Here is a 25,112-nt window from a genome sequence, read left to right as displayed (position 1 = left end):
TTGAGAAGCAGGCCCACACTTTTGCGGGCGCTGCACTTAATCGATACATAAACTATGATAATGATGATAGGCCACATACATCCAGAGTTTCATGTGACATTACATAGAACATATTTGTAGGTGCTAGATCAAACCAAGACCTGAAGCAACTCTAGTACCTATAGGGCAAGAAAGCACCGGCAAGCAAAAAACAATTAATCAACCAGCTACCAGCCTAGTACGATTTATTCAGAACCAGGGGATAACTCAATAACCCAACCACCTTCTTTTTCTAACCTGCCTCCCTTTTTGGCTTGGAACTACTGTCGGAGCAGGCCCACACTTTTGCGGCAGCCAATCTTTTTTATCCAAACGGGTCTTGAAGCTAATATTGATTTCATACTGAGCCCCCAATATACGCAGCCGTTTTAACCAGAAGAACTTCTTGGCCAATTCATGTGTCTCCGCCTTTTTTTCCACGAAACATTTCTTCACATGCATTGAGAATTGCTCCCTGGATTTCTTATCAATATGAGGTGATCGCAACACGGTGTACAAGGATCGCGATTCAGGCAACCCAACCTTGCGCATGTAAGGCTCAAGCCCACTCAGATTGTCCTTTTGGCTATTGAAAGATTTCATCACGATGCGTATCTTGGCAGGCAAGCTTTCAGACTGCATCCTCTTTGGGTACACATCTTCCTTGGTCTCCTCAATAGGCTTGCCAACCTACATCAATTAACAAACCTGGTATTATTAGTTAGAAGAAAAGTAGTATACATGAATTTTCTTCTCAACAATTAATCTAGTAGACTTTTTCTAATATTATTTCCTTCAGCAAGATATATATACTGATTTTTACTACCAAAACTCATGGAAAAAAAATCTGGACAATTTGTACACATCATTGTGATGTCCAGCGTAGCCTACAGTGTGGTGACCACAGCTACGGTTTGTGGCGAAGGGAATTAGGATCGAGGAAAAACTTCAATAGGAGGAGGAAGAAGAAGACATGTACAGGACTGAAATTCAATTCCTTCATAAGTTCATAGGTCGTTCCAACATTGGACTCACTGGCCATTACATGGATATCGACTCACACTGTGCACACGGACCGCCAGCCCAGGCCCAAGGCCCAACTAAACAACACGGCTCCAGCGATACTGAAAGAACCTGTCAAAAGCAGGTACACATTCAGAGATACACCAACCTTGTTACAATAATTCTAGTATTATTACTCTACCTATCTTTCAAAATGTAAGTTTAGACACAACCTATGTAGGAGTAATGGCTAAGAGAAATTTCGGAGAGCGATAATTCTGAAACATTGTTATAATATTCTTGTTTAAGTTTACTCTGAACATAGATCGCGTTTAAATTTCAATTTTAAACATAGATAGAGCAAACTGAGAGATATATGAACAGAAGTTTTGTAACTTTTGATAATGGTGCATTAAGATTGCACCATAGGCCTCATGTCACCAAATATTTCTCCAACATGTTACATTAGTTGACCGTGTTAATTTCAGCTAAGCAAAGCACCTACTTTTTAAGTTCTTGTTTTCATGTTCTTGTTACATAATGGGAGTTTTTAAGCTTCCACTGTCTGTTTGTGATGATCTCACGAGAATGGTGAGGAATTATTGGTGGGGAGCGCGGGAAGGGAAGCGAAAAACTCACTGGCTGGCTTGGGATAATGTGACATGCCCAAAGTCTCTTGGAGGATTGGGGTTTAGGGACGTGCTGCTTGCTTGCCAAGCTTGGAGGCTGATCACCTATCCAGAGAGCCTCTGCGCGCGTGTGCTTAGGGCATGATACTATCCCAATGGACAGATCCAAGACACTGTTTTCTCTGGCAATGCTTCAACACCTAGCAAGGTATCCAACATGGCCTTGAGCTTCTGAAAAAAAGGCCTTATCTGGCTGATAGGTAACGGAGAAAACGTACGCATATGGCGAGATCCTTGGGTGCCACGGCCCCATGATTATAGGCCGGTTTCAAAACAGAGAAGGTGCAGGCTTAGGTGTGCATCTCAATTACTAACGCCAACTGGAGACTGGAATGTCGCCTTGCTTCGCCGTCATTTCAGGTGGACATTGACACCATCATGAAGATCAAGCCATCACCGCGGGCACATGACTGTTCTGGCATGGGACGCGTACTGGCCTCTTCTCCGTCAAGTCGGCTTATTGGCTTGGCATGGAGGAAGGACGTCGGCCTTCTCAAGGCGCTGCGAGCAGGGCACCAGATGGTCGTAGGACCATTTGGAAGCAAGTTTAGGGGTGCCCTGCCCCCCTAAAGGTACACATCTTCGGCTGAAAAACTGCAACAAATTCTTTGGCCACTTGGGAGAATAAATTTCGAGGGAAAATGGAAGTTTCTAATGTCTGTAAAATGTGTGGTATGGAATGTGAGAGCACATACCATGCACTGTGTAGGTGTCCAATGGCTCGATCTTTATGGATGGAGATGACTGACATAGGCATCCCAAATGGGCCTGCCGAAGATAGTACCCGGGGTTTACTGAAGGCCCACTACCCGAAGAATAAGAAGATTCGGAAGCCCAAGACATTATTAAGGAAAGCTAGAGTTGTAATAGAAAGTCTTATTTGTAATCTTACGGGATGAGTTAGAAACCTTCCCGGACTCTGTAACTTGTACGTCACGAATCCCTCGGCTCCACCTCCTATATAAGGGGGAGTCGAGGGACGCAGAAATCATCGAATTATTGTTTACAAACCCTAGTTTCCATAATCGTCGAGTACTTTTCGGCTGAAACCTTCGAGATCTACTTGCCCTCTACTTCCAACTAAACCCTAGTCTACAATCCGTAGGCATTGACAAGTTAATACCTTGTCAATTGGCGCCATCTGTGGGAACTAGAGGCGTAAGGATCTGATCTCGATGGCACGTTCAAAATCTTCGACATCATCAACTGCAAGCAACGCAATGGATCGAGGTAAACAGATCGCTGCTGATCCTGTTGATTTTGTTCCTCACCCACCCTCCCGTTTGGATGCATATGCGTATCTGGCGGAGCCTATGGAGATGACGTTCGGAAGGTTTCGCTTTCGCATCGAGAAGGAAGGATCGTATCGTGTCGAAATTCCGATTTCGTCGGGATCATCGGCGGTCGATTCCGATTTTTCAAGCTATACATCGTCAACCGAATCAGGAGAAGAAGAAACTTCGTCGTCACGCTACATCAGCACCAGGGCAAGAGAGAAACTCGCCAAGATCTTCAGCGACATGTCGTTTGAGTCATCTGCGGACTCATATATAAGCGATGGTTCAAGCAGTGTCGACAATTACGACTTCATCGACAAATCTACTACAGTGGGCAAGGTCTTCACCAATCTCAATGATGGTGTCACCAAACCCAACATAGATCTGAATACAAAATATCATCAGATTTATGTCATTGGAGAGCTAAGCAATGACCAAGAGGAAACATCTGAGGCTTTCGACGATCTGGGAAATCCATACGTCGATCCCTCCGATCTGCGACGAGGCCTGGGCAATAAATACGTCGGGCCACAGCCGCGACACAGAGTTCGACTCCCACAAGCAGCATGGGATAGAGCCGCGAGAGCTATGGACGGCTCAGAACCAATGGCCACCACAGCCACGCCAGAGGAATTGCAAGCATACCAATATAGGCTCGCACGAGCTGCAAGGGAATTAGAAAAACAGACAGCTGAGTTAAACAGAAGAAAGGAGGCAGCTTCTGCATCCAGCAGGAGAAGGGCAGAGCTGAGTCGACAATCTAGAACTTCGGGTGATAGCCACAGGGAGGCTCGGAACAGAGCAAGGTCGAGGTTACAACACATACCCGAAGCAGAAAGAGAGCACCTAGTCCAAAACCTCGACATGTCCTTTATGTCGATAGACACAAGAGGAAACATCATCCCTAAGACACCTGAGGCTGGGTATATGGCGACACATGCTTTTATCCTCGCATCTAAACCACCTCCAGGAGATCCAAGGGAAACACTGTACAACATGGCGATAGCAGGAGTTGGAGCCATGGGGACGGCGTTTGTATCAACACCTCCCGAAGGAACAGCAAGGCAAAATAGTCCACGACTTGCGGCAGCAGCAGCAGCTCCTGAAGGACCAAGTGGAGCAAGAGATACGGCAGCACAAGCAAGGGTCGACAGAGCGCGACAAAGCAGAAGAGAACATCGGCAGTCCCCAGAGTTAAACGACGAGGATATGTGCGGTTTGCCGTGCTTCACGAGGAGAGTGCGAAAAACTCGAGTACCTTCGGGATTCAAGTTGCCTGATAATTTCAAAAAATTCGACGGCCTTCAAGATCCAGAAGATTGGCTAGTTTATTATCTCGAGACGGTGAAACTCACAGGAGGAACCAGAACAACAGCTATGCAAAGCATCCAGGTGCATTTGAGTGGAGCCGCACGGTCTTGGATAAAGAAACTCCCTCCAGGATCTATCGACAGTTGGGAAAGCTTCAAGGACGTGTTCGTCAAGAACTTCAGGTCCACGTGCAAAAAACCTGCGTCGTTAGAGGAGTTGAGAGCATGTCGACAAAAGGCAGACGAGCCAATGAGAAAATATATCCAAAGGTGGAACATCACCAAAAACTCGGCAGAAAATATATCTGACGAGAGAGCGATAGATGCGTTTGTCGCAGGAATCAGGCGTGGAGATTTTGTCGAGGACTTGGGGAGGACCAACCCAAAGACAGTATCCGCGTTAATGGAAATAGCAAACAGGTGGGCAGATGGAGAAGATGCTGTCCACAATAAACGACACAGGTCGCCAGAGGAGGACCGTGGTCGAAATTATCAACCGAGGCGACGATTTCCTCGGCAGTACCCGAACTATGATGCTCCAGGACAAATTTCGGCAGGCTTTCGGGCAAACACAGGAGGAAACAACAGAGACGATTATCAGAGAAGCAATGAGCAGCGAGGCGATAATAGAGACGATTCTCGAAACAACAGGCAAAATAGCGGGCCTAGGTTCCCGAGGCCTTTCGTGTCTCCTGAAGAGATGATGAATGGGCCGTGTCAGATGCACTTTTTCCTCGATAGCAACGGAAAAAGACAGTCAGGACATCTGCAGAAAGATTGTCGCAATTTCCAGGCAATGTTAAGGTGGGCAGAGCATGCTAACGCTCGAGCAGCACAGAGAAATCCTCGAGAACCCAGGAGCGAGATTCACTTGCCACCTCCTCCCGCAATTACGGAAGACAATCGACATCAGCTCAGAATAGCGGCAGCACCACCACCACCACCTTACGTTGATCCTAACTCCAACGGAGCGGTGTCGATGATTCAGAAGGGAAGGCCATCCAATAGAGCTCAGAAAGTAATCTCGCGATAGGTGTTCATGGCAGAAAAAATGCCTCCACCAACAGTCGAGTATCTTAATTGGTCAGGGCAAGATATTGGCTTCACCATAGCAGATCATCCGCAGCAAGTTCCTCGACCAGGGCAGTCAGCACTTATTTTACCAGCGGTCATTGCGGGATTTGATGTCTCTCGAGTGTTCATAGATGGCGGCAGCAGCTTAAACCTTATGTATGCAGATACATTGAGGAAGATGAATATATCCTTAGCAAACTTGAAGCCAACAGACACGAGGTTCCATGGTATCACACCGGAGAAACCAAGTTATCCACTGGGGAAGATTAATCTCGACGTTCAGTTTGGAACCCGAGAGAATTATAGAATCGAGAAGCTGGAGTTTGAAGTTGTGGATTTTTCGTCGCAGTACCACGCTCTGTTGGGACGACCAGCATATGCTAAATTTATGGCGGTACCACATTATACATACCTGTTGTGGAGGATGCCTGGACCTAAGGGACCAATCACAGTCAAAGGAAGCTTCGTTTTAGCCGATAAGTGCGATAAGGATTTTCATCGGATATCAGAGACTTTCGGGATGCAAGCTGAGTATTTGGCGTCAAGGAGTATGACTGACTACGACGTGCTGCCAGACGTTGGAAGGCCAAATAAAGAATCAACTTTCAATACCGAGAAAAATTCTAAGGAGGTGCAGATTCACCCGACAGACCCGAAAAAGACGACGTCCATCGCAAACGACATGGACCTCGCATAGGAAAGCGCGCTCGTCGAGTTCCTCCGTGAGAACTGGAAAATCTTCGCATGGTGTCCAGCTGACATGCCAGGAGTACCCAGGGAACTTGCCGAGCACCACCTAAACTTAGATCCACTAGCGAGACCAATCAAACAACCTTTGCGGCGTTTTTCGGAACCAAACCGCAAGGCTATGCTGTCAGAAATCGATCGACTACGAGAAGCTGGTTTTACCAAGGAGTTGCACACAGAAGCCACATGGGTAGCAAATCCTGTGTTGGTGCCGAAGAAAAACACTAAGGTCCTTCGCATGTGCGTCGACTTTACGTGTCTCAATAAACATTGTCCAAAGGATCACTTTCCCCTCCCAAGGATCGATCAAATTATCGACTCCACGGCTGGGTGTGAACGTCTTTCCTTCCTAGACGCATATTCTGGTTACAACCAGATCAGATTGAAAGAAGAAGATGAAGTAAAGACAGCATTCATTACACCTTATGGCGTGTTTTGCTACAGAACAATGCCCTTTGCTCTGAAAAACGCGGGAGCAACATATCAGAGGATGATGCAGAAGTGTTTGGCGACACAGATTGGGAAAAACGTGCAAGTATACATCGACGATGTCGTCATAACATCAAAAAAGGGGGCAACGCTGATCGAGGATCTCAAGGAAACCTTTGACAACCTCGACAAATTCTGCCTCAAACTGAACCCGACGAAGTGTTCTTTTGGCGTCCCAGCAGGAGAACTTCTGGGGTTTCTAGTTTCAGCAAGAGGGATTGAAGTAAATCCCGACAAAATACAAGCAATCGTAACAATGAGGAAGCCAACAAAGTTGAAAGAAATACAGCAGCTAACTGGGCGAGTCGCAGCTTTGAGCAGATTCGTCGCCAGGTTGGGAGAAAAAGCGTTACCATTTTACGCTCTGATAAAGCAAGGGGAGAAATTCCAGTGGAATGAAGAGGCCGACAGAGCTTTCGAGGATCTGAAGCGCACAATCTCGACACCACCAATCCTGGTGGCGCTGAAGGAAAAGGAACCTCTCCTGTTGTACATTGCAGCCACGCCCCAAGTGGTTAGCACGGTGCTAGTTGTTGAAAGAGAAGAAGAAGGAAAACTCCATGGAGTGCAAAGGCCAGTATATTTCATTAGTGAAGTTTTATCGCCTTCCAAACGGCGGTACCCACAGTACCAGAAACTAGCATATGGAGTAATTGCAACGGCAAGGAAGTTGCGCCACTATTTTTCGGCACACCCGATAATAGTAGTCAACGAAGCACCTCTTTCAAATATACTGAACAATCCAGAAGCTACAGGGCGTGTCTCCCTTTGGGGAATAGAACTTTCCCCTCGGGACATCACGTATAAAAAAAGAAAGGCAATCAAGTCGCAAGTTCTGCCAGATTTCATTGCAGAGTGGATGGAGCTACAAAACACGGGACCCCCAGATTTGTCGAGAACTTGGACCATGAACTTCGATGGGTCCAAGAGAGTAGAAGGAGCTGGCGCAGGAGTAGTACTTATATCACCTGAAGGCGACAAGTTAAAATACGTCCTTCGGATGACGTTCCCTAACGCATCCAACAATGAAGCAGAATATGAAGCCCTCATACATGGGATGAAGATGGCAAAAGCTTGCGGTGCAACTCGACTAAAAATCTTCGGCGACTCACAATTGGTGGCTCAGCAAGTTATGAACCAATGTGACGCAGTCAATGATAGCATGATGGCATACAAAGGGGTGTACAATGAGCTCGAGAAGCTGTTTGATGGGTGCGAGGTAAATCACATCAGTAGATTGAGTAACGATGAAGCCGACGTTCTCGCAAACATCGGGTCGCAGTGCCTCCCAATCCCTCCAGGAGTATTTTGGGAAGAAATAGCGGAAAGATCCACGAAGCCGAAAAAGGTGCAGAAAAAAGCAAAGGAAGAAAAAACTTCGGCGCCCCTCAAAGAAACCACGGAGGACGAAGAGGACCAAGAACTTGTGATGATGGTAGAAGTTCCTTGGATGCAAGCATATATATCATATATCCTCAGGAAAGAAATACCCGACGATCCAGTTGAGGCCAGGCGAATTATTCGACGCTCCAAAGCTTTCACAGTGATCAAGGGGGAGTTATACAAGCGAAGTATTTCAGGCGTCCTGCAAAGGTGTGTCACACCCGAGGAAGGAAGAATAATTCTGAAGGATGTACACGAAGGAATATGTGGCCACCACGTAAGTAGTCGAGCTATTGCAGCCAAGGTTTTTCGGGCAGGATTCTATTGGTTGACAGCAATCGAGGATGCCAAGGAAATAGTACGAACCTGCGACGCGTGTCAAAGATTTGCCGCAAAACCTCACTCTCCAGCGGCAGAATTAACACCAATACCATTGTCGTGGCCCTTTGCCCAATGGGGACTTGATATGGTGGGCAAGTTGCACAAAGCTTCGCCAGGAGGGTATGAGTACTTGCTGGTCGTTGTCGACAAATTCACCAAGTGGGTAGAAGCGAAGCCAATAAATTCACCAGATGCAGCGTCGGCAATAAAGTTTGTGAAAGGCCTCGTTTTTCGGTTTGGAGTGCCTCATAGCATTGTTAGAGATAATGGTTCAAACTTCACATCCAAAGAATTCAAGGAATACTGCGCAGAAGTAGGCATTAAATTGCACTTTGCGTCAGTTGGGCACCCGCAAACTAACGGACAAGTCGAGAAAGCCAATGGTATCATCTGCAACGGCCTCAAGAAGCGCCTGCTAGGACCGCTTGAAAAAGCTCGACATACTTGGCCAGAAGAATTACCAAGTGTTTTGTGGAGTATCCGAACAACACCAAATACGGCGACACAAGAAACTCCGTTTTTTCTCGTCCACGGAGCCGAAGCAGTATTACCAATCGAAATGGAGCATGATTCTCCAAGAGTAACAGAGTATGACGAAGAAACATCACAAAAAGCTCGGGAGGATGATATAGACGCACTCGACGAAGCTCGAGATGAAGTACTTTCACGAGTCACCAAATACCAGCAAGACCTCAAAAACTACCACAGTCGACGGTTAAGGCCAAGATCTTTTCAGGTCGGGGATTTGGTCTTGCGGTTAAATCAAAAAAGTACTGAGAAGCTTGAATCACCATGGTTGGGACCTTACATTGTCACGGAAGTCATCGACGGAGGAGCATACAGGATCAAGGACAAGAAGACATGGGCTCCAGAGAAAAACCCCTGGAACGTGGCGCAGCTCAGGCGGTTCTACGCCTAGAGTTGAAATATAGTCCTCCTATGTAAAAATACAATATACTGAAACGCCCGCGAGTTTTCAGACGCACTCTTTTCCTTTTCGGGGCACCGAGTGGGGCCGGAAAGGTTTTTAATGAGGCGGGCTCGCGGTGCTGCAATATAATAAAGATAGTGGAGATATACTTCTTATTCTTCGACACGCTCGGGGGCTCAACGCCTTCAAGTCTCAAAATACGTACAATATAGACAAACTAGACTTACCGAAATATTTCGCCTTGGTACATTAACACCTCGCCAAATATAAATATCGGAAGCTAACAATTATAAATATAGTGTACACGTCAAAAAAAAAACTTATTGCTTTGGTCCAAGAACCTCGCAACAAAAAATATAGAACTTCGACATTAAGATACTCGAGGGCTTGCAACCCATCAATGAAAAAACAAAGATGTCCTATTACATTAGGAGGGAAAATCTTTGAAACAGTATAAACTCCAGCCAAAGGCTCGGGGGCTCGGTGGTCAAATATAGAAAAAATACAGAGTTAACGGCTTTACAATATAGATTGTGTTTACAAATACACAAAGATGTATCAATGATGGAAATACAGCAAGAAGAGGGAAAAGTATTCAAGGGAAACCTAGCACATGGTCTATGGTTATTCGCTCAGTAGAAGGACGAGTACTATGCTCAGCATAGCTTCCCTTCACGAAGAACTCAGAATCCATCCGAAGAAGTTCATCCATCATATCTTCGGTAACAGGAGTAACCAAATCATCAATCTTGCCCATATTTCTCTTTTTCTTTGCCATCTTCGCCAGGCAAGTTGGAACAATTTGATCTATGGGAAATTTTGGATGGCAAATTTTTATCATCATCATGGCAAATCTAGCGCCAGCAGAAAGTTGAGCCCGCACAAAGCCATGGATTCGAGGAGCATCTCGAAATTTTTCCATTAAAGCTGGAAGGGTCTCTGGCATCTTGTTCCGAGGGAACATGGTCCCATAAACTAAGAATAAAGTCTTCGTACAGAAGTCAAGGAAGTCACGGACCTGAGCCGCGCGATCTTGAAATCTGACGATTTGATGAGTACGCTCAGGAGTAACCCAAAAGTTAGATCCATGTTGCGCAGCCAGTCTCAGCAAAACAGTGGTTCGAGCTTCAACACGTTGGTCTTCGGCAGCAGTATTCAGAAACGAGCCTGACACAGCAAGCAAAATATCAAGGAACGAATAACAAAAAACAACATCCAACACGGTTATGAGCAGGAAACATACCTGTCATGTCCAAACTGGCGTCAGTCATCAGCTGAAGCATATAATTCTCGCGAGAAGAAGTTTCAGCAGCCTCAGCAATAGCAGCATCCTTTGCAGCGATGGCCTCTTTTGCCTGTTGAAGAGCAATTTTCTCTCCTTCAGATGCTTTTCGAGATTGTTCCATCATTGCCAGAGTCTGTTTCTTCATGGATTGAAGTTGTTGTCGCAGTTCTCGCAAATCTTCCGACAAGTGTTTGCTTGAAGAACCTTCGAGGGGGTTATCGTCGGTCAGCATTTTCTTCGAAAAGGAAGAAGCAGGTGAAGCATCGGCAGAGCAAGGATTGGTTGAATAGTTATCAAATATTAACTGGAAAAGAAAAGTCCCAGGATCAATGATAAGTACCAGGAGGAATTTCATTGATTTCTAGAAAGTTTACATGGACATTACAAAGAAAGTTCTCCAAAAGGACTACTAGGGTAATTGTCGCCAAAGCTAAGGTGGCGACAAGGGCAAAAGGAATAAAAAAGCAAAGAAAAAGAAAAAAGGAGAGGCATTCAACTAGACCTCCGGCCTTGATGAGCTAGGAGTTGCAGATGGTTTGATCCCGAGATAGGCCAAGATTTTCTTCGTGTTGGGCTTGGCTGCCTTGATCAACGACCGCCATTTTGTTTACTCTATCTGCTCGGTGTCGCCAACCTTCATCCGATCCAACGGTTGTTGGGCATCGGCGACCAAGGCAATAGTGTTCTCGACAGCAACCTTCATGTTCTCCTGGCGCATCTTCAGGCCAAGATCCTCCGGTGGATTGAAGTCCTTGGCAAGGGCAAGGAAAGTCTTAGGCTCCTCTTTCTTCGGGAAGAAGTAGGGGAACAATTTCGACAATCCTGCGTCAGCATTCACCACGCCTTCGCGAATTTCCTGGCCATGAAACTCCAGATAAGAAAGTGCGTCAAGCAGAGGATCATTGGTGGGATTCTCAAGATCAAACTCTTGGCTTGTTTGACCTGCCATAGAAAATATATGTTAGTCGACAGCAAGTAAAAACAAAAGGAAGCAAGTCCTAAGAAAAATAGAAGGGATCAATAAAGTTACCGAGGAAGCGTCGATTTTGCGTGTTCAAGCGCTTGAGGATTCCCTTTTCACGAGTAGCCTGTGCGGCCTTGTGCTCATTTAAAGCAGTTTCGACACCCTCAAGTCTCTTTTGCAGTTCTTCGACACTAGCAGCTTTTGCCTTGGCCTCATCAGCCTCTGCTTTGGCTTGGCTAGCATCAAGTTTGGCTTTCTTGCGAGCCGTTTCACTTTGCTCCAGTTTCTGAGCAAGAGTGTCGGCAAGCTTGTTGGCCTCTGCAAGGTTCTCTGACAAAATAGAAAAGAACAGTCAAGATTGCGACAAGAATAGGAGCAAAAAGTTAGAAATAATGGCAGCAAAAAAGTTGTTACCTTCAGTCCTGCTGTCATATTCACGGTACCCAATAAATTGGGATCCGATGCGAACAAGCTCTTTGACCATGGGCTGTCAAAGGAAAACGAAGGTAGAAAAACATCGGTATAAGAAAAATGTGAAGACATAAAGAAGCAAACAGAGGAAACACACATATTGGCAAGAAAATTAAAAACTTACATCATCCAAGAGCGGAGTAGAAGAGCTACCCAATTGAGGGGCAGGCTCAATAATCGTTTCAACCCTTGTCCTTTTTGGTGAAGGAGCAAGGGGGCTTGAAGGTGGAGTAGTGGTGACGACATTTTGTTGAGGAGGCGAGGATTCTTCTCCCTCAACTGGCATCTCCGAGACAAGTAAAGTATGTGACGTGCTCGTCCGAGGAGCCACGTCACGAGTCGGTACTTCTTCCTCATCATCACTGTGATTAAAGATCGACAGCATAAAAAGCAAGATGAGACAAAAATCTTCGAGTACAGAAATAAGGGGAAATCAAGGTGACTTACGAGCTGACGAGGGATGCGAGATATGGATCATAAGTTGCCTTCTGACATGAAGGATCAACTTCTTCGGCTTTGGAGGTGCCGGAATCTTCGACATCATTCCTTTTCCTTTTGTTCCTTGGAGAAACAGCAGGAGGAGGAGATTGCGCTGATGCAGTACCTTCGGAAGCACCGTCTTTTTCAGAAGAAGCCGCAGATTTTAGAGAATCCACGGGTTCATTCACAAAAGAGGGAGCCTCTTGGTTGTCATCAGGGACAATGGCCCTTTCTTCGACTTCTCCACCTTCAGGAAGAGGAGGAAGTGAGACAAGGTCTGGATGGTTCTGTACAACATAAAAATAAAATAGGGGAAGATGTCAGAAAAGGAGTTGCAATAAAAATAGCAAAGCAATAACAAGACAATCGACAAAGGTTACCTTGGGAAGTGGATTGGCGGCGCTGAATGGTTTTACACGACAAGAAGAAGGGATAGGATCTTTTTTGCTGAGAGACGAGATTTTTCGGACAAGCTTTTCCAAGTCTTTGACCTCCAAATCCACCGACAGCCGGTCTTCGTCCTTCTCGCCAGCATATTTCCAGAGAGGATACTTGCGAGCTTGAAGTGGCTGCACTCTAGTCCTAAGAAAGTATGCAGTGATTTGGATACCCGATAATTCTTTGCCGCGAGTATTTTGTAACTCGTGGATGCGAGCCATCAAGGCTTCTGTCGACGCTTTTTCTTCATCGGTAGCCTCTGCGTCCCAGGAGTGGCGGCGAAAGATTTTCTCGGCACCATCAAAAGGAGGGATGTTGTCCTCAGCACATCCGTGGTTCTCCTCCTGAATGTACAACCACTTCTTGCGCCATCCTTGAACTGAGTCAGGGAGTTTAACATCGAAGTAGTCGACAGTGGACCGAACAGAAATTACAACGCCGCCTATATTATAGGCGACATTGGGAGAGCCATTACGGCGACAGAAGAAAATGCGCTTCCATAGCGCCCAGTTAGGCTGGACGCCAAGGAAGGTCTCGCAAAGAGTGATGAAAATGGAGATATGAAGAATCGAGTTTGGCGTGAGGTGGTGGAGTTGCAGACCGTAAATAAAAAGCAGTCCGCGGAGAAAAGGATGAATGGGGGCGGAAAGGCCGCGGATGAGGTGGTCGACAAAACTTACCCGGTACCCCATTGGAGGGGTTGGGTAGCTCTCTTCACTGGGGAAGCACAATGCCTTGGGTTTCTTGCTGATCCCCAGCTTCTTCAGCATGTTGATGTCCTGGGTGGAAATCTTCGATCTTTCCCACTCCGCCGCCCCCAGATCCACGGCGGCCATGGAGGACTCCGGCGTGCTGTGCCTCGTCAATTGACGCGGTGGCATCAACAATGGCGCAAGGTTCGCAGCTTGAAGACGAGGAGTTTAGGTGGCTGTGGGTCGCAGGAGGAGGTTCGCAGAGGAGAGCAGGAGGACGGCGCGAGCGGAAGTGCTCGAGGAGGAAGAAGACGATCTTATATAGGGGTGCGGTGAACCGGCGGACCGTTGGATAAGGAAAATGTGTGGCAGATGATAACCACGTGGCAACAAGGGTAAAAAAGTAATTCAACGTTGGGGAAGTTACGGTACGTGCGCCAGAAAAAGCGGAGGACGTGTGTCCCCCACTTGCACGACGTGTTAACATAGTGGATCAATTGGGCCCGCAAGACAGGGGAAGAAGGCTTCTCGCGATTTTCGGATCGCAATCGTGGCTATCGTCAGCAATAACATCACCTTGGCAGAGGAAGAAATTCGACTCTACAATTTCGTAAAAGGCGACATGGAAAAATAATGCTGAGCCTTTGATCAAATACAAGTTTTTGATCAAATGCTCGGGGGCTACTTTGGAAAAAAGAAAAAAGATCCAGAAAGACAAAATAGAAATGGCGTGAGCCTATGATCAAATATAAAATATTTGCTCATATCCTCGGGGGCTACTCCCATCGGGAGCGCTGTTCGCGCACCCGAGGAATTATAAAAATTCGGGAGATAAAAAGAAAATATAGCGGCATAAGGCGTGGAGCCTACAACCAAGTACAAGTCCTTGGTTGTAGCCTCGGGGGCTACTCCCATCGGGAACGCTGCTCGCGTGCCCGATGAAATCATAAAAAAAAGAGAGAGAAGAAAGAAGACGAGAAAAGAATGAAAGAGCAAAAAGAAAGATAGTAGAGCAAAAGAGTATATTTCGAGTTATAAGTAACTCTGCATATACTCCCATCGGGAGAGTAATATAAGTCATCTTTGACTCGATAAAATGTGCCATTCCAACAGCCGAAAAAGCACTCGACAATATATTCTCAGAATGCCAAAGTTGCGATCAATTTCTGAATGCCGCAAATTTGCGAAGGTAAGACCCCAGATCCGTTCTGCTGGCGTGGCATCGCCGAAGACTGCGCTCTGCTACTTTTATCCGTATCAACAGATACGAAGAAAAATCCTAACGGACGCGTTAGGTACCCGATAAATTTTACTGGGACTCGACAGAATGGTAAGACCTTAAGCGGCACCTGTCGAAGTTTACACCAGTATCCCGAGGTCATGTCTAGGGACGTGATCTTGAAGTAGGTTTTTGCGGATTGCCACTAGAGCAGTTAACTAGTACCTGATCCGTCAGATGAACTAGCCCCAACTACCATTATCCCTGTACAATATAGAAGTTTATGAGAAGAAATATAGAAAGGTCAAAGTTGTCGAATAAAAATAAACAGTGGAGATTTTCCTTAACTCTGCGATTCAAGCAAAATCTCGGGGGCTACTGACATAGGCATCCCAAATGGGCCTGCCGAAGATAGTACCCGGGGTTTACTGAAGGCCCACTACCTGAAGAATAAGAAGATTCGGAAGCCCAAGACATTATTAAGGAAAGCTAGAGTTGTAATAGAAAGTCTTATTTGTAATCTTACGGGATGAGTTAGAAACCTTCCCGGACTCTGTAACTTGTACGGCACGAATCCCTCGGCTCCACCTCCTATATAAGGGGGAGTCGAGGGACGCAGAAATCATCGAATTATTGTTTACAAACCCTAGTTTCCATAATCGTCGAGTACTTTTCGGCTGAAACCTTCGAGATCTACTTGCCCTCTACTTCCAACTAAACCCTAGTCTACAATCCGTAGGCATTGACAAGTTAATACCTTGTCAATGACCGATGAATTGAAGCTCCCAGATGTCACACCGTTTGAGCATCTTGGGAAACTTGCTGGATGGGAGATCGGAGCTGGAACGCACGAGAATCCTGATGACTTTATGGAGGATATGGCGTGCTCGCAATGAGGTCATCCACGACAAGCCGGCTCCTTGGATCGAGAGTTCACGAAGGTTTCTTTGCAGCTATGTTGATTCTCTGATGTCCATCAAGTACTACCCGTAGGCAGATGTAAAAGGCAAGCAACCAGCAGTTGAGAAGCATGAGGAGATCCAGATAGAGAGGAGCTTTCAGCAACGCTGTCAAAAACTGGGAGTACATAGCTAAAACAGGCTTCCTAAAGCTCAACGTCGATGGGTATCGGGGTGTTTGGTGTGGCTTTTTTTGGCTTTTGGCTTTGGCAAAAGCCACCAAAAGCACCTAAATAGGTGCTTTTTTTGGCTTTTGGATTTTGGAAGCCAAAAGAATAGGATCTTTGTTTTTGGCTTCCAAAATCCAAAAGCCAAAAAAAGCACCTATTTAGGTGCTTTTGGTGGTTTTTGCCAAAGCCAAAAGCCAAAAAAAGCCACAACAAACACCCCCAGCTGCCCGAGAATTAAGCCACATTCTATCCAGCTTCATTCGCGACGCTGAATCTAATACTCCGTATATGATACTTAGGCCTTGTTTGTTTGAGCTTTTAGACCTGCTTTTCACAGCTGGAAGCTAAAGCTGAAACAAACACCCAGCTTTGACCCGCTGTGGATCCGCAGCCCGCAGCCGCTTTTAGTGTATTGGCCCGAATCAGCACCCCCACGTACTTCCGCTGGGAAGCTGCTGCTTTGGCCCGCAGTGCCCCTCAGATTTCATCGTGAACTAGATTTATATGTGCGCCTTGGCGCACGATCCCGTGAAATCCGTGCAAATGTAGATTTTGTATAAAAACGATAAAAATCTGATGTCCTAAATGTCAATGAGGATGGAATTGTACATAGAACTGCATTTTGGATTTAGGCTATATGACAGTCTTGTGAATACGTCTGATGGAGAGCATATAAGATTAATGTCGTAGCATAAATCCCAGCATAGATAGATAAAAACATGTACAGGTTCATCTAACACAATACTGTGCTAAGTATATTACATAACATAGCTGATTGAATTCCTGGGTACATTTTACTGAAATTTAGTCAAGGTTTAACAACATGGTCATGTAGGCAACAACGTTGCATAAAAAGTGTCGGATGATCAGACCAGGTTCACCATGGCTGATAGACAAACATGTGAACATCATCCGCTACAAGCAGTACGGGCATTCAAAAGTAAATCTGGCCATCAGGGAGTAGCTCCGACGGATTCTATTCACACGTAGAGCAAAAGAAAGCTGCAAGGCTACGTATCTACATGTGAAGCGGTTTTTATCAGTATAGCATAAATACTTAACAAATCATCGTATGCAAGTATTGTAGAAAAATCAGTAAGCATGTGGGAAAACATAACTTTGAATGGACGGTTTGTTTATAAGGAAACATCCTTCTTTCATAATCCTCTTACGTAAAAATGCAAACAATCATTTTTAATCTCAGATCTGTTTGAAAATCCAAGCCGATCGCCACATCCATACTAAAAGGCCAAAGAGATCATAGAAACTGAATTTATAAGAACCTGATAACTTAGTGGCCCCTGAAACTAAAATTCAATATGCATACCTAACGTGAAGCTGGAGCCATGTACTCGTATGGTCCCAGGGGGTTATTGTCTCCCACATCTGCATTTATATCTTTTGTCAAGACATGGTGAACAGATAAAAATATATATTATATAAGACATGTTGAAAATACGTAAAAAAATATCATTTGGCCAAGGCAGAGGTTCAACAACTGATTTTGGATCAACAACTGTATCTTTGCCAAACACGTTGTCCGTTAGCTCCATAGCACGTAAAACATGCTCTATAGAGAAAGAAAGATAAGCATGCTCTATAGAGAAAGAAAGATAAGTACAATGTAATCAACACATTTCAAGAGGAATGAAAAGTGATGTGCTAGGAAGAGATGGGAAGACAACGGTTTACGGAAACTCCAACAAATTACTTCAGGGACCATATAATCTCAAAGTTTTGAATCTGAAAAAATACCACGTAATATTTGTCCTTTCTGATGAGGAATAGTTATGCATGTTATTCTTCTCTCATTTCTCAAACAATAGCATCGTAAACTTTCAGTTATCACGCACAACTATTTACATATTATTCAAAAAATTAACGCCTAGACATAGCAACTATGAACGACTGATGCTAGTATGTCACTGATTTACATATTATTCAAAAATTTAAACCTAGACATAACAACTATTTATGAATTATGCAGATCAGGTCTCGAAGCGAGAACATTTGTGTTCCCCAAGTCCTAGCTTTCAAGGAGCAAAGATCTACAGAAAACCTTTACTCAAAGTGTCTAGTGCTGACATTATCCTGGCAGCAAACTGACTTAAATAGCATAGGAAATTTAAACACGACATGCGTCTGCATATTTTCTCAGTGCAATCCCGAGATTTTAGGGTAGATAAAATAAACATTTAGATTAAAACAAAGGAAATATGAGATTTCATCAGATACTACTCCCCATATATACCGGAATAAGCATAAAGATATTGTAGTTGAGAGTCTGATATTTACAATACTGACACAAACAAACATGAGAACTATTGGCGAAGCTAATTACCAATGGGCCTTGTAAGCAACTAAACTGGAGGGCGTTCATTCTTGCCTACAGCACAAGAAAAGGAAATGTAAGGAAATGATGGTATGTACTTTTAAGAGACAAAATAGACAGAGAGAACCTGCAGATCCTTGCCAAATAAGAGGCTGAGGAGGGCCGGTTTGGTAATGTGGCATCTCTTGTCCTCCTATTGTCATCCTATCAATAGTCTTTTAGGCCTGACATTTATAGAAACAATTAGTGTGCAAATCTGCAGCCTCGAACCAGGAAACAATTTGATAAAACAAACTGCATAATTGGAGCTACCTCTGCATTGCGCTAATAAGCATTGATGGGCAACTCAATGAAGCAAGAATGGAGGCCAGTGCTGTGATGACCCCTGCGGTAGACAACAACCTGCAATCTTTAGCTAAAGCAGAAAATACTGAAAGAATAGCATATGATCAATTGGAAAAGGCCCAAAATGCCCTGAGCATGATCAACTCATTGCTACTACGAAGAGAGAAAGAGAGATAACACCTTGTTCTTCAGATTTTGCTCTTGGGCGGCATCGATCTGGATGTGGGGCAGTTCCTTAGCGGATCGATCTGGGTGTGGACCGCAGCACCAGCGCCCATCACGCATCAAAGTCACCCTCAACATACCTGCTTTTTATTCAAACATTCTTCTTATTGCCTGCTGCATCCGCCTGAGCTGTGACAATGGTTTGCGCCTACAAACAATTTACAGAAGACTTGCATCAGCGTAGGACATGGGAATGAACCAGACAAATGTACTATACAAAGCAGGTATGTCTAAAACTTATTCACCAGTAAGTCAAAGACTCATTCACCGCTAAGAAAGATGAATTTCACTCAGCCCAATTATATTCATAAGCAGCTACCTACCAAAGAAACAGTCGCAACAATAGCCTGCAGCAGCAACGTAGAACCTGAAACAAAAAAAAAAAAGCATATAGCACAATGTATCCCAAATATATGCACAAGTACACCATTAAAAAAAACCACGATCGCAAATAAAATAATATTCAGCCAGATCACCAAAAACAGTTCTGACCATGCCAAAGGAAAGCATGCTCTGCTAAACAGAAGAATTTTACCTGCTAAGTGAAGTTTAGGAGACTTAACTGAAATATATCTAGTTGTGCTAGACTAACCCAAACGTAACACTTAAATCGAAGGACAGGCCAAAGCACAACATTAAAATGTGAATATTCATATTTGAGGTAGTATAACCAACAATACTTTCACTGCTTCTTACTCAACAAATTTCAGAACTGTAAATTGGTACTCTAAAATATTAATTCAGTGTCAAGCAAGCAGGATGAATGCATATCAGTGTATAAATGGATTATGCATACATCACACATAACTTGAAGGCTAAAAGAAGGTACATGAAAATGCTAGATGAAGCTCTGGCAATTTGCAGATCAGTTTAGAAGCCTTGGCCCAACCCAAACATGGTACCAAAATCGAGCAACAGCCAAAACACAGTACTAAAATGCAAACATACATATTTTGGGCTGCATAGCAACCAATAATTCCATTGCTTCTTACCAAACGAATTTTAGTATAAAAATATTTAAGCTGAAGTCAGAAGCAAGCAGGTAAAATACATATCAACCTATCGCTCGTGTGTGCATCATATGTAATCTGAGGCAAAAAAAAAGTCAAATCAAAGCACCAGATGCAGTCCAAGAAGCATTTCTGTGGTCACCCAGATGAACCGCCCGTCCATATAATTCAAACATCAATATTATTATCTTAATGTTGTCAGTTGTCGACTTAACACTTTACTTTCGAAAAAACCAAATTGGGTTCTTTTCTGTTATGTTCTTCTTTCAAAGGAGAACATCAAACATTCACTGGAATCAACTTGATCGCATAGTTAACTGAACTGCAGCTCCAAGAAATTTCAAGCAGTTAGAGAAATCCATAATCAATTGCATTTACGTACTGAACATCAATTTATTTGTAGGAGGTAAGTAATTATTGTGCTAACTTTACACCAGAAATGTGAACTTTAGTAGAGGAGAACATAACTCCAGAACATAAGTTAGCAAACAAATGGTGGACCTACTATGTATTAAATCAAGCATGTTGTCACTCGCTTACTCTGGGCCCTCCACTTGCAAGTGTCTGTGCGGCTGCCGCTGCCTCCACAGGTAGAAATCACATGCAAACATGTTCACATGAACAAAACAAGACTGATGATCTGCTCCTAACCACGTGTGTCAATATTTTGAGGCTTTGTCGGCTACATCATATCTACTCGCGCATTACAACAGCCACACATAGTGGTTACAGTTAGTTGGTGTCCACTGACGGTAATAAGATATTCGGTGATGTTTTCAACCACAACAAACAGACAGCAGTGCAAAGAAAATATCCCCCCACTCCGCCTTAGCATACCTTTCCCTCGAAGCATCCTGAAAAACTGTGTGTAAAATCTGGATGCCAGACAACTACATAAATGTTATCACTGAACTTAGGCCCTGATAATTCAATCTGTGGTAGTGTTTGTTTTGCAAATAAAATCGACCTGAGGATGAAGATAAATGTTCAGTCAGTGAGAAATCAGTCAATTAAAATCCTCTGCTTTATTGTAGACCAATTTGGCACATGATTCAAGCGATTAAGATGAACCAAACGTTTCAATTTCAGGCATTTGAATGGCCAACTCGGTTCCCAGCCCCAGCACCAGCACGTGCAGAGGACCGTTTTCTATCTGAAAAAGTGAGACGAAATTTGACTCGATTGCTACTCCATATATCCACATAAAAAAACATAATTCTCCTATCTAGAGGCGCCTCAATATCCCCCCTCCTACGATTTTATAATCACATCTGACGTCCTATGGTCTCGCAGTTCAATGGACATAATCAATTCCAACAAGAATTTGCTAGTAACAAAGAAAAAAAATTCAATCTGAAGGCAGCTGACCTTAATGTAGTCCCAGAGGAAGCAGGACGGCATGATGAGTGGCGGGCGCACGAATGTGAGCCTGACGAGGCGCCGCACCTCGTCCGGCCGCCGCGGCACTGGCGCTGCGGCGATGTGCGGCGGTTGGTCGGGCTTGGCCGCGTAGGGGAGAGCAGGGACGAGGTGTTGGCGAGACCGGCGCTCGGAGAGGATGCACATCGCAAAGGGCGCACGGGAAGAGAGAATAGCCACAATTCCCCTCGCGCTTGCCGGTTCTGCCGTCGCCGACTTCCCCCTCGCGCTGGGCGACCGCATCGGCGGCAAGTGCTCCACGGGCGGCTTGACGAAGACGAGATGGAGTGCGGCGCGAGGTGGAGGCGCGAGGTGGAGGCGCGAGGTGGCAGAGCTCGGCGTTGCGGCGGCCGTGGTCCGTGCACCTCCGCCGGAGCCGGAGAGGAGGCGGCGAATCGGCGGTCGTCTCGATGCGGCGGCCGGCGCTCGTGCGGTTCCCCGCGCTGAACTCTGCGGCGGGGCGGGTCTGCGAGGCGGCGGCGCGGCTAGGGGATCTGTGAGGAGGCGGCGGCGGGGCGGCATGGTCAGGGGCGCGAGGCGGAGGCGGAGGGGAGAAGAACGAGCGAAGGGATTGGCCAGGGTTGCGTGCTCTCTCCCCTATTTGCGCCGGGCCGGGCGGGCTTTTTACCGACCCGTGGATAAAATGCGGAACCGAGCGAGGGCCTCGCTGCCCTTCGCTGCCCTGGACGAAATGGCTGGCCGAGATTGCGCCACGTCAGCTCGATCGGACGGCCCAAAATCCAAACGCCTGTGAGAGCCCCATGGGGGTGCAGCAATCATACCGTGAGATTACCCACAAATGCCACAGCGATGAAACGTTTTCTCCTGCCCATCGAGCCCATCGATCTGTCGCCAAACACACGAGCGATGCCTTCCCCTTCCTAGGGTTCGTCGCTCTCGCTCACCATTGCCGCCAACCAGACGCCATCGTCCCTGCAGTCGAGTCGCGGCCACCGGGCGTCGCCACGAGGTCTTCGGCCATCACCTCCAGTCTCCGTCGCGATTCCCGTCCTCGCCGGCTGCCCCAACCCCTGGTCGACGCCTCTCCTCGTGGTCCTCCGAATCCTGATCGAAGTTGCTGTCCACGAGCTAGAGGGTGAGCGCCCGCATTCTTTTTCTGCTACTTTGTGATGCTCACGCGTAGATTGGTCTAGATAGTGCTACTGTATATGTGATTTGGTACTGATCTTGGTTATTACGTACGAACCAGAGTATGTGAGCGCCCGCCCCCTTTCTTATGTTGCTGCGATGCTCACGTGTAGTTTTGGCTTTGTACTAATCTAGAATCTGCTGTTGTATATGATGTATTTTATACTGATCTGAATACTGCTGATGTATATGGTTGATTTGGTACTGATATAGATACCACTGATATATACTTTTGATCTGTTACTGATTTATTTAGTTTATCAAATGAACTAAATAGATGGAGAAAGCAATTTGGGATGCATATCATATTAGGGTTTTTTGTGAGTTATGTGCGAAAGAGGTTGGAGCTGGCAATAGGCCAGGGCCGTTCTTGAGCGCCAAAGGATATAAGAACCTTGAGGAAAGTTTCTTCCAGCAAACTAAGAAAAAATATGTGAAGAAACAATTCAAGAACAGATGGGATTCACTCAAGAAGGAGTACACTCAATGGAAGGAGCTGAAAATTGCTGCATCGGGACTAGGTTGGGATAATAAGCTTGAAACTGTTGTCGCAGATCCTGATTGGTGGAGTGTTCACCTTCAGGTATATACACTTTTAGATGGCTGAAATTAACAATGAAGATGATGATGGTGTAAAACAGAAGTTGGAACTCCTACTCAAGTTAAGTTTTGATGCTGCCATGTTGGGTATGATGGCTAGTCGGTATACTGATACTTATTTGAACAAGCAACCTAGAAGGATTGCAGTGCAAACTGGTTATGAATGGGTGATGGAGAAACTATCTCGCCAAAAATCTTGCTATAAGATGTTTAGAATGTATCCGGATGTTTTCATGAGCTTGCATGATCTCCTCGTGAGTAGATACGGGTTGGAGTCAACGAGAGAGATGAGCTCTATTGAATGTCTAGGCATGTTCTTATGGATGCTTGGAGGGCCACAATCATTTACCCAAGCTGAAGATCGCTTTGTTAGGTCGACCGAAACAATTCATAGGAAATTCAAGCACGTATTGCAATGCGTGTATGCTCTAGGAGGAGACATCATCAAACCTACCGATCCTACATTCGCACAGGTGCACCCAAAAATTAGGGACAAACGTTTCTGGCCTCACTTCAAAGGTTGCATTGGTGCAATTGATGGGTCACATGTTCCTGTTGTAGTTCCCGCTAAAGAGACCGTGAACTATACTGGACGACATGGTTACACAAGTCAAAATGTGCTAGCGATATGTGACTTTGACATGAGATTTACCTTTGTTGTTGCTGGTTGGGCGGGATCAGTGCATGACAATAGAATCTTTAACCATAGCACAGAGAAGTATGAGACTATTTATCCGGCGCCTCCCCAAGGTATAACTCGTCCATATTCGATTTTATTGAATATTTAATTATTTGATTATATTGAATATTTAATTATATGCTACATCACATGATAACTTTTCTGTATATGTGTGTAGGTATGTACTACCTTGTTGATTCTGGATATCCGAACCGAGATGGATACCTAGCACCTTACAAAGGCCAAACCTATCATCTTCCAGAATTTCGTCTTCGACGCAAACCGACCGGGAAAGAAGAGGTGTTCAATCATGCCCACTCTTCTCTTCGAAATGTCATTGAGCGTTGTTTTGGTGTCCTCAAGCAAAAATGGCACATCCTAAGGGACGTGCCACAATACAAGATCGCGAGTCAAACAATGATCATAAGTGCTTGCATGACGCTTCACAACTTCATTCGTGACAGCAAGTTACGCGACAAAGATTTTGACAAATGTGATGCAGATAAAAATTACATCCCTGCAGCTGGACGAGCGACACCATTACTTGGCGATGATGTTGCACTTGCAGTTGACGAGAACACCATGAACACCACACGTGAAAGGATCGCGAACTCTTTGATGGCCGGACGCCAAACATAGATGTTGTTTAACAACAACTATTGTGTGATACATTTTCTTTTGGTGAATCTTTGTCTTCATGAACTGCTTTCTTTATTTTATTGGATCATGTGTCGTGCCAAAGCACTATTTTGAGGTATACTTCATGCATGTTAACCATTATAATAAGTGAAATTAGCACTACAATCATGGACCAGCTTAGAAATATTAAACAAGAGCGGTCTCAACAACCAAGGGCATCATAGACGTTTACATAACACACAGCCGGTCAACAGCTGTCTTGCCAAACGACCAACCTTCATCACATCTGCTTCCACAACGAGTAATGCTACACGTACGGACAGTTTCCTACAGAAATCACTTACGGACTCATCATGTAGGGAGAGAATCCGTAAGTGTAGGATTATTGTGCCACAACACAGCAGCTTTCCCACCACAGCCGCTTCAGCCACAGTCGCAGCCCAAATAAACAAGGCCTTACAATTACTTAGTCCAGTCCAGCATTTGATTTCAGTTGGCCAATACAAAGCACCTTGGTTGGGGGAATGAACGAACTGATTCGAGCCGAGAGCACATACCGTGGATCTAGTCGGGCTCCCGTTGCTGAAGAAGCGAGAGGGCGCCGCCGGTGGAGGCGCCGGCCGGCGGAGGAGCGCGAGGGCAGCGGCACCAGGTGGAGGCGCCGGCCGGCGGAGGAGCGCGAGGGCAGCGGCACCAGGTGGAGGCGCCGGCCGGCGGAGGAGCGCGAGGGCAGCG

General features: G+C 45.4%; 1 protein-coding gene and 2 long non-coding RNA genes across 6 annotated transcripts; 1 reads left to right on the top strand and 2 right to left on the bottom strand.

Moving 5' to 3' along the window:
* LOC127328861 (uncharacterized) lies at positions 1–24,984 on the bottom strand. Of its 2 annotated transcripts, none has more exons than XR_011751822.1 (2): positions 24,935–24,984; positions 1–708 (listed from the first exon to the last, which is right to left on the bottom strand). It is a non-coding gene; the product is annotated as an uncharacterized lncRNA (long non-coding RNA). The 2 variants fall into 2 exon arrangements; XR_011751823.1 differs by lacking the exon at positions 24,935–24,984 and adding an exon at positions 1,080–1,713.
* LOC127333712 (uncharacterized) lies at positions 16,702–21,356 on the bottom strand. Of its 3 annotated transcripts, none has more exons than XR_007871467.2 (7): positions 21,260–21,356; positions 19,205–19,248; positions 18,624–19,029; positions 18,439–18,535; positions 18,321–18,365; positions 17,307–17,365; positions 16,702–16,997 (listed from the first exon to the last, which is right to left on the bottom strand). It is a non-coding gene; the product is annotated as an uncharacterized lncRNA (long non-coding RNA). The 3 variants fall into 3 exon arrangements; XR_007871469.2 differs by lacking the exon at positions 16,702–16,997 and adding an exon at positions 17,004–17,220; XR_007871468.2 differs by lacking the exon at positions 16,702–16,997 and having other exon boundaries at positions 17,004–17,365; positions 18,624–18,696; positions 18,837–19,029.
* On the top strand, positions 22,134–24,492 carry LOC127333710 (protein ANTAGONIST OF LIKE HETEROCHROMATIN PROTEIN 1). Its single transcript, XM_051360123.1, has 3 exons — positions 22,134–22,406; positions 22,737–23,809; positions 23,917–24,492. The coding sequence occupies exons 2-3, from the start codon at positions 23,059–23,061 to the stop codon at positions 24,375–24,377; spliced, it is 1,212 nt and encodes a 403-aa protein (XP_051216083.1). The 5' UTR covers positions 22,134–22,406; positions 22,737–23,058; the 3' UTR covers positions 24,378–24,492.
* Positions 24,985–25,112: the final 128 nt, after the last annotated feature.

The sequence above is a fragment of the Lolium perenne genome, chromosome 2 (assembly GCF_019359855.2).
Source record: "Lolium perenne isolate Kyuss_39 chromosome 2, Kyuss_2.0, whole genome shotgun sequence".
In the NCBI taxonomy this organism is placed as follows: Eukaryota; Viridiplantae; Streptophyta; class Magnoliopsida; order Poales; family Poaceae; genus Lolium; species Lolium perenne.
This window is presented reverse-complemented; position numbering and strand designations above follow the sequence as displayed.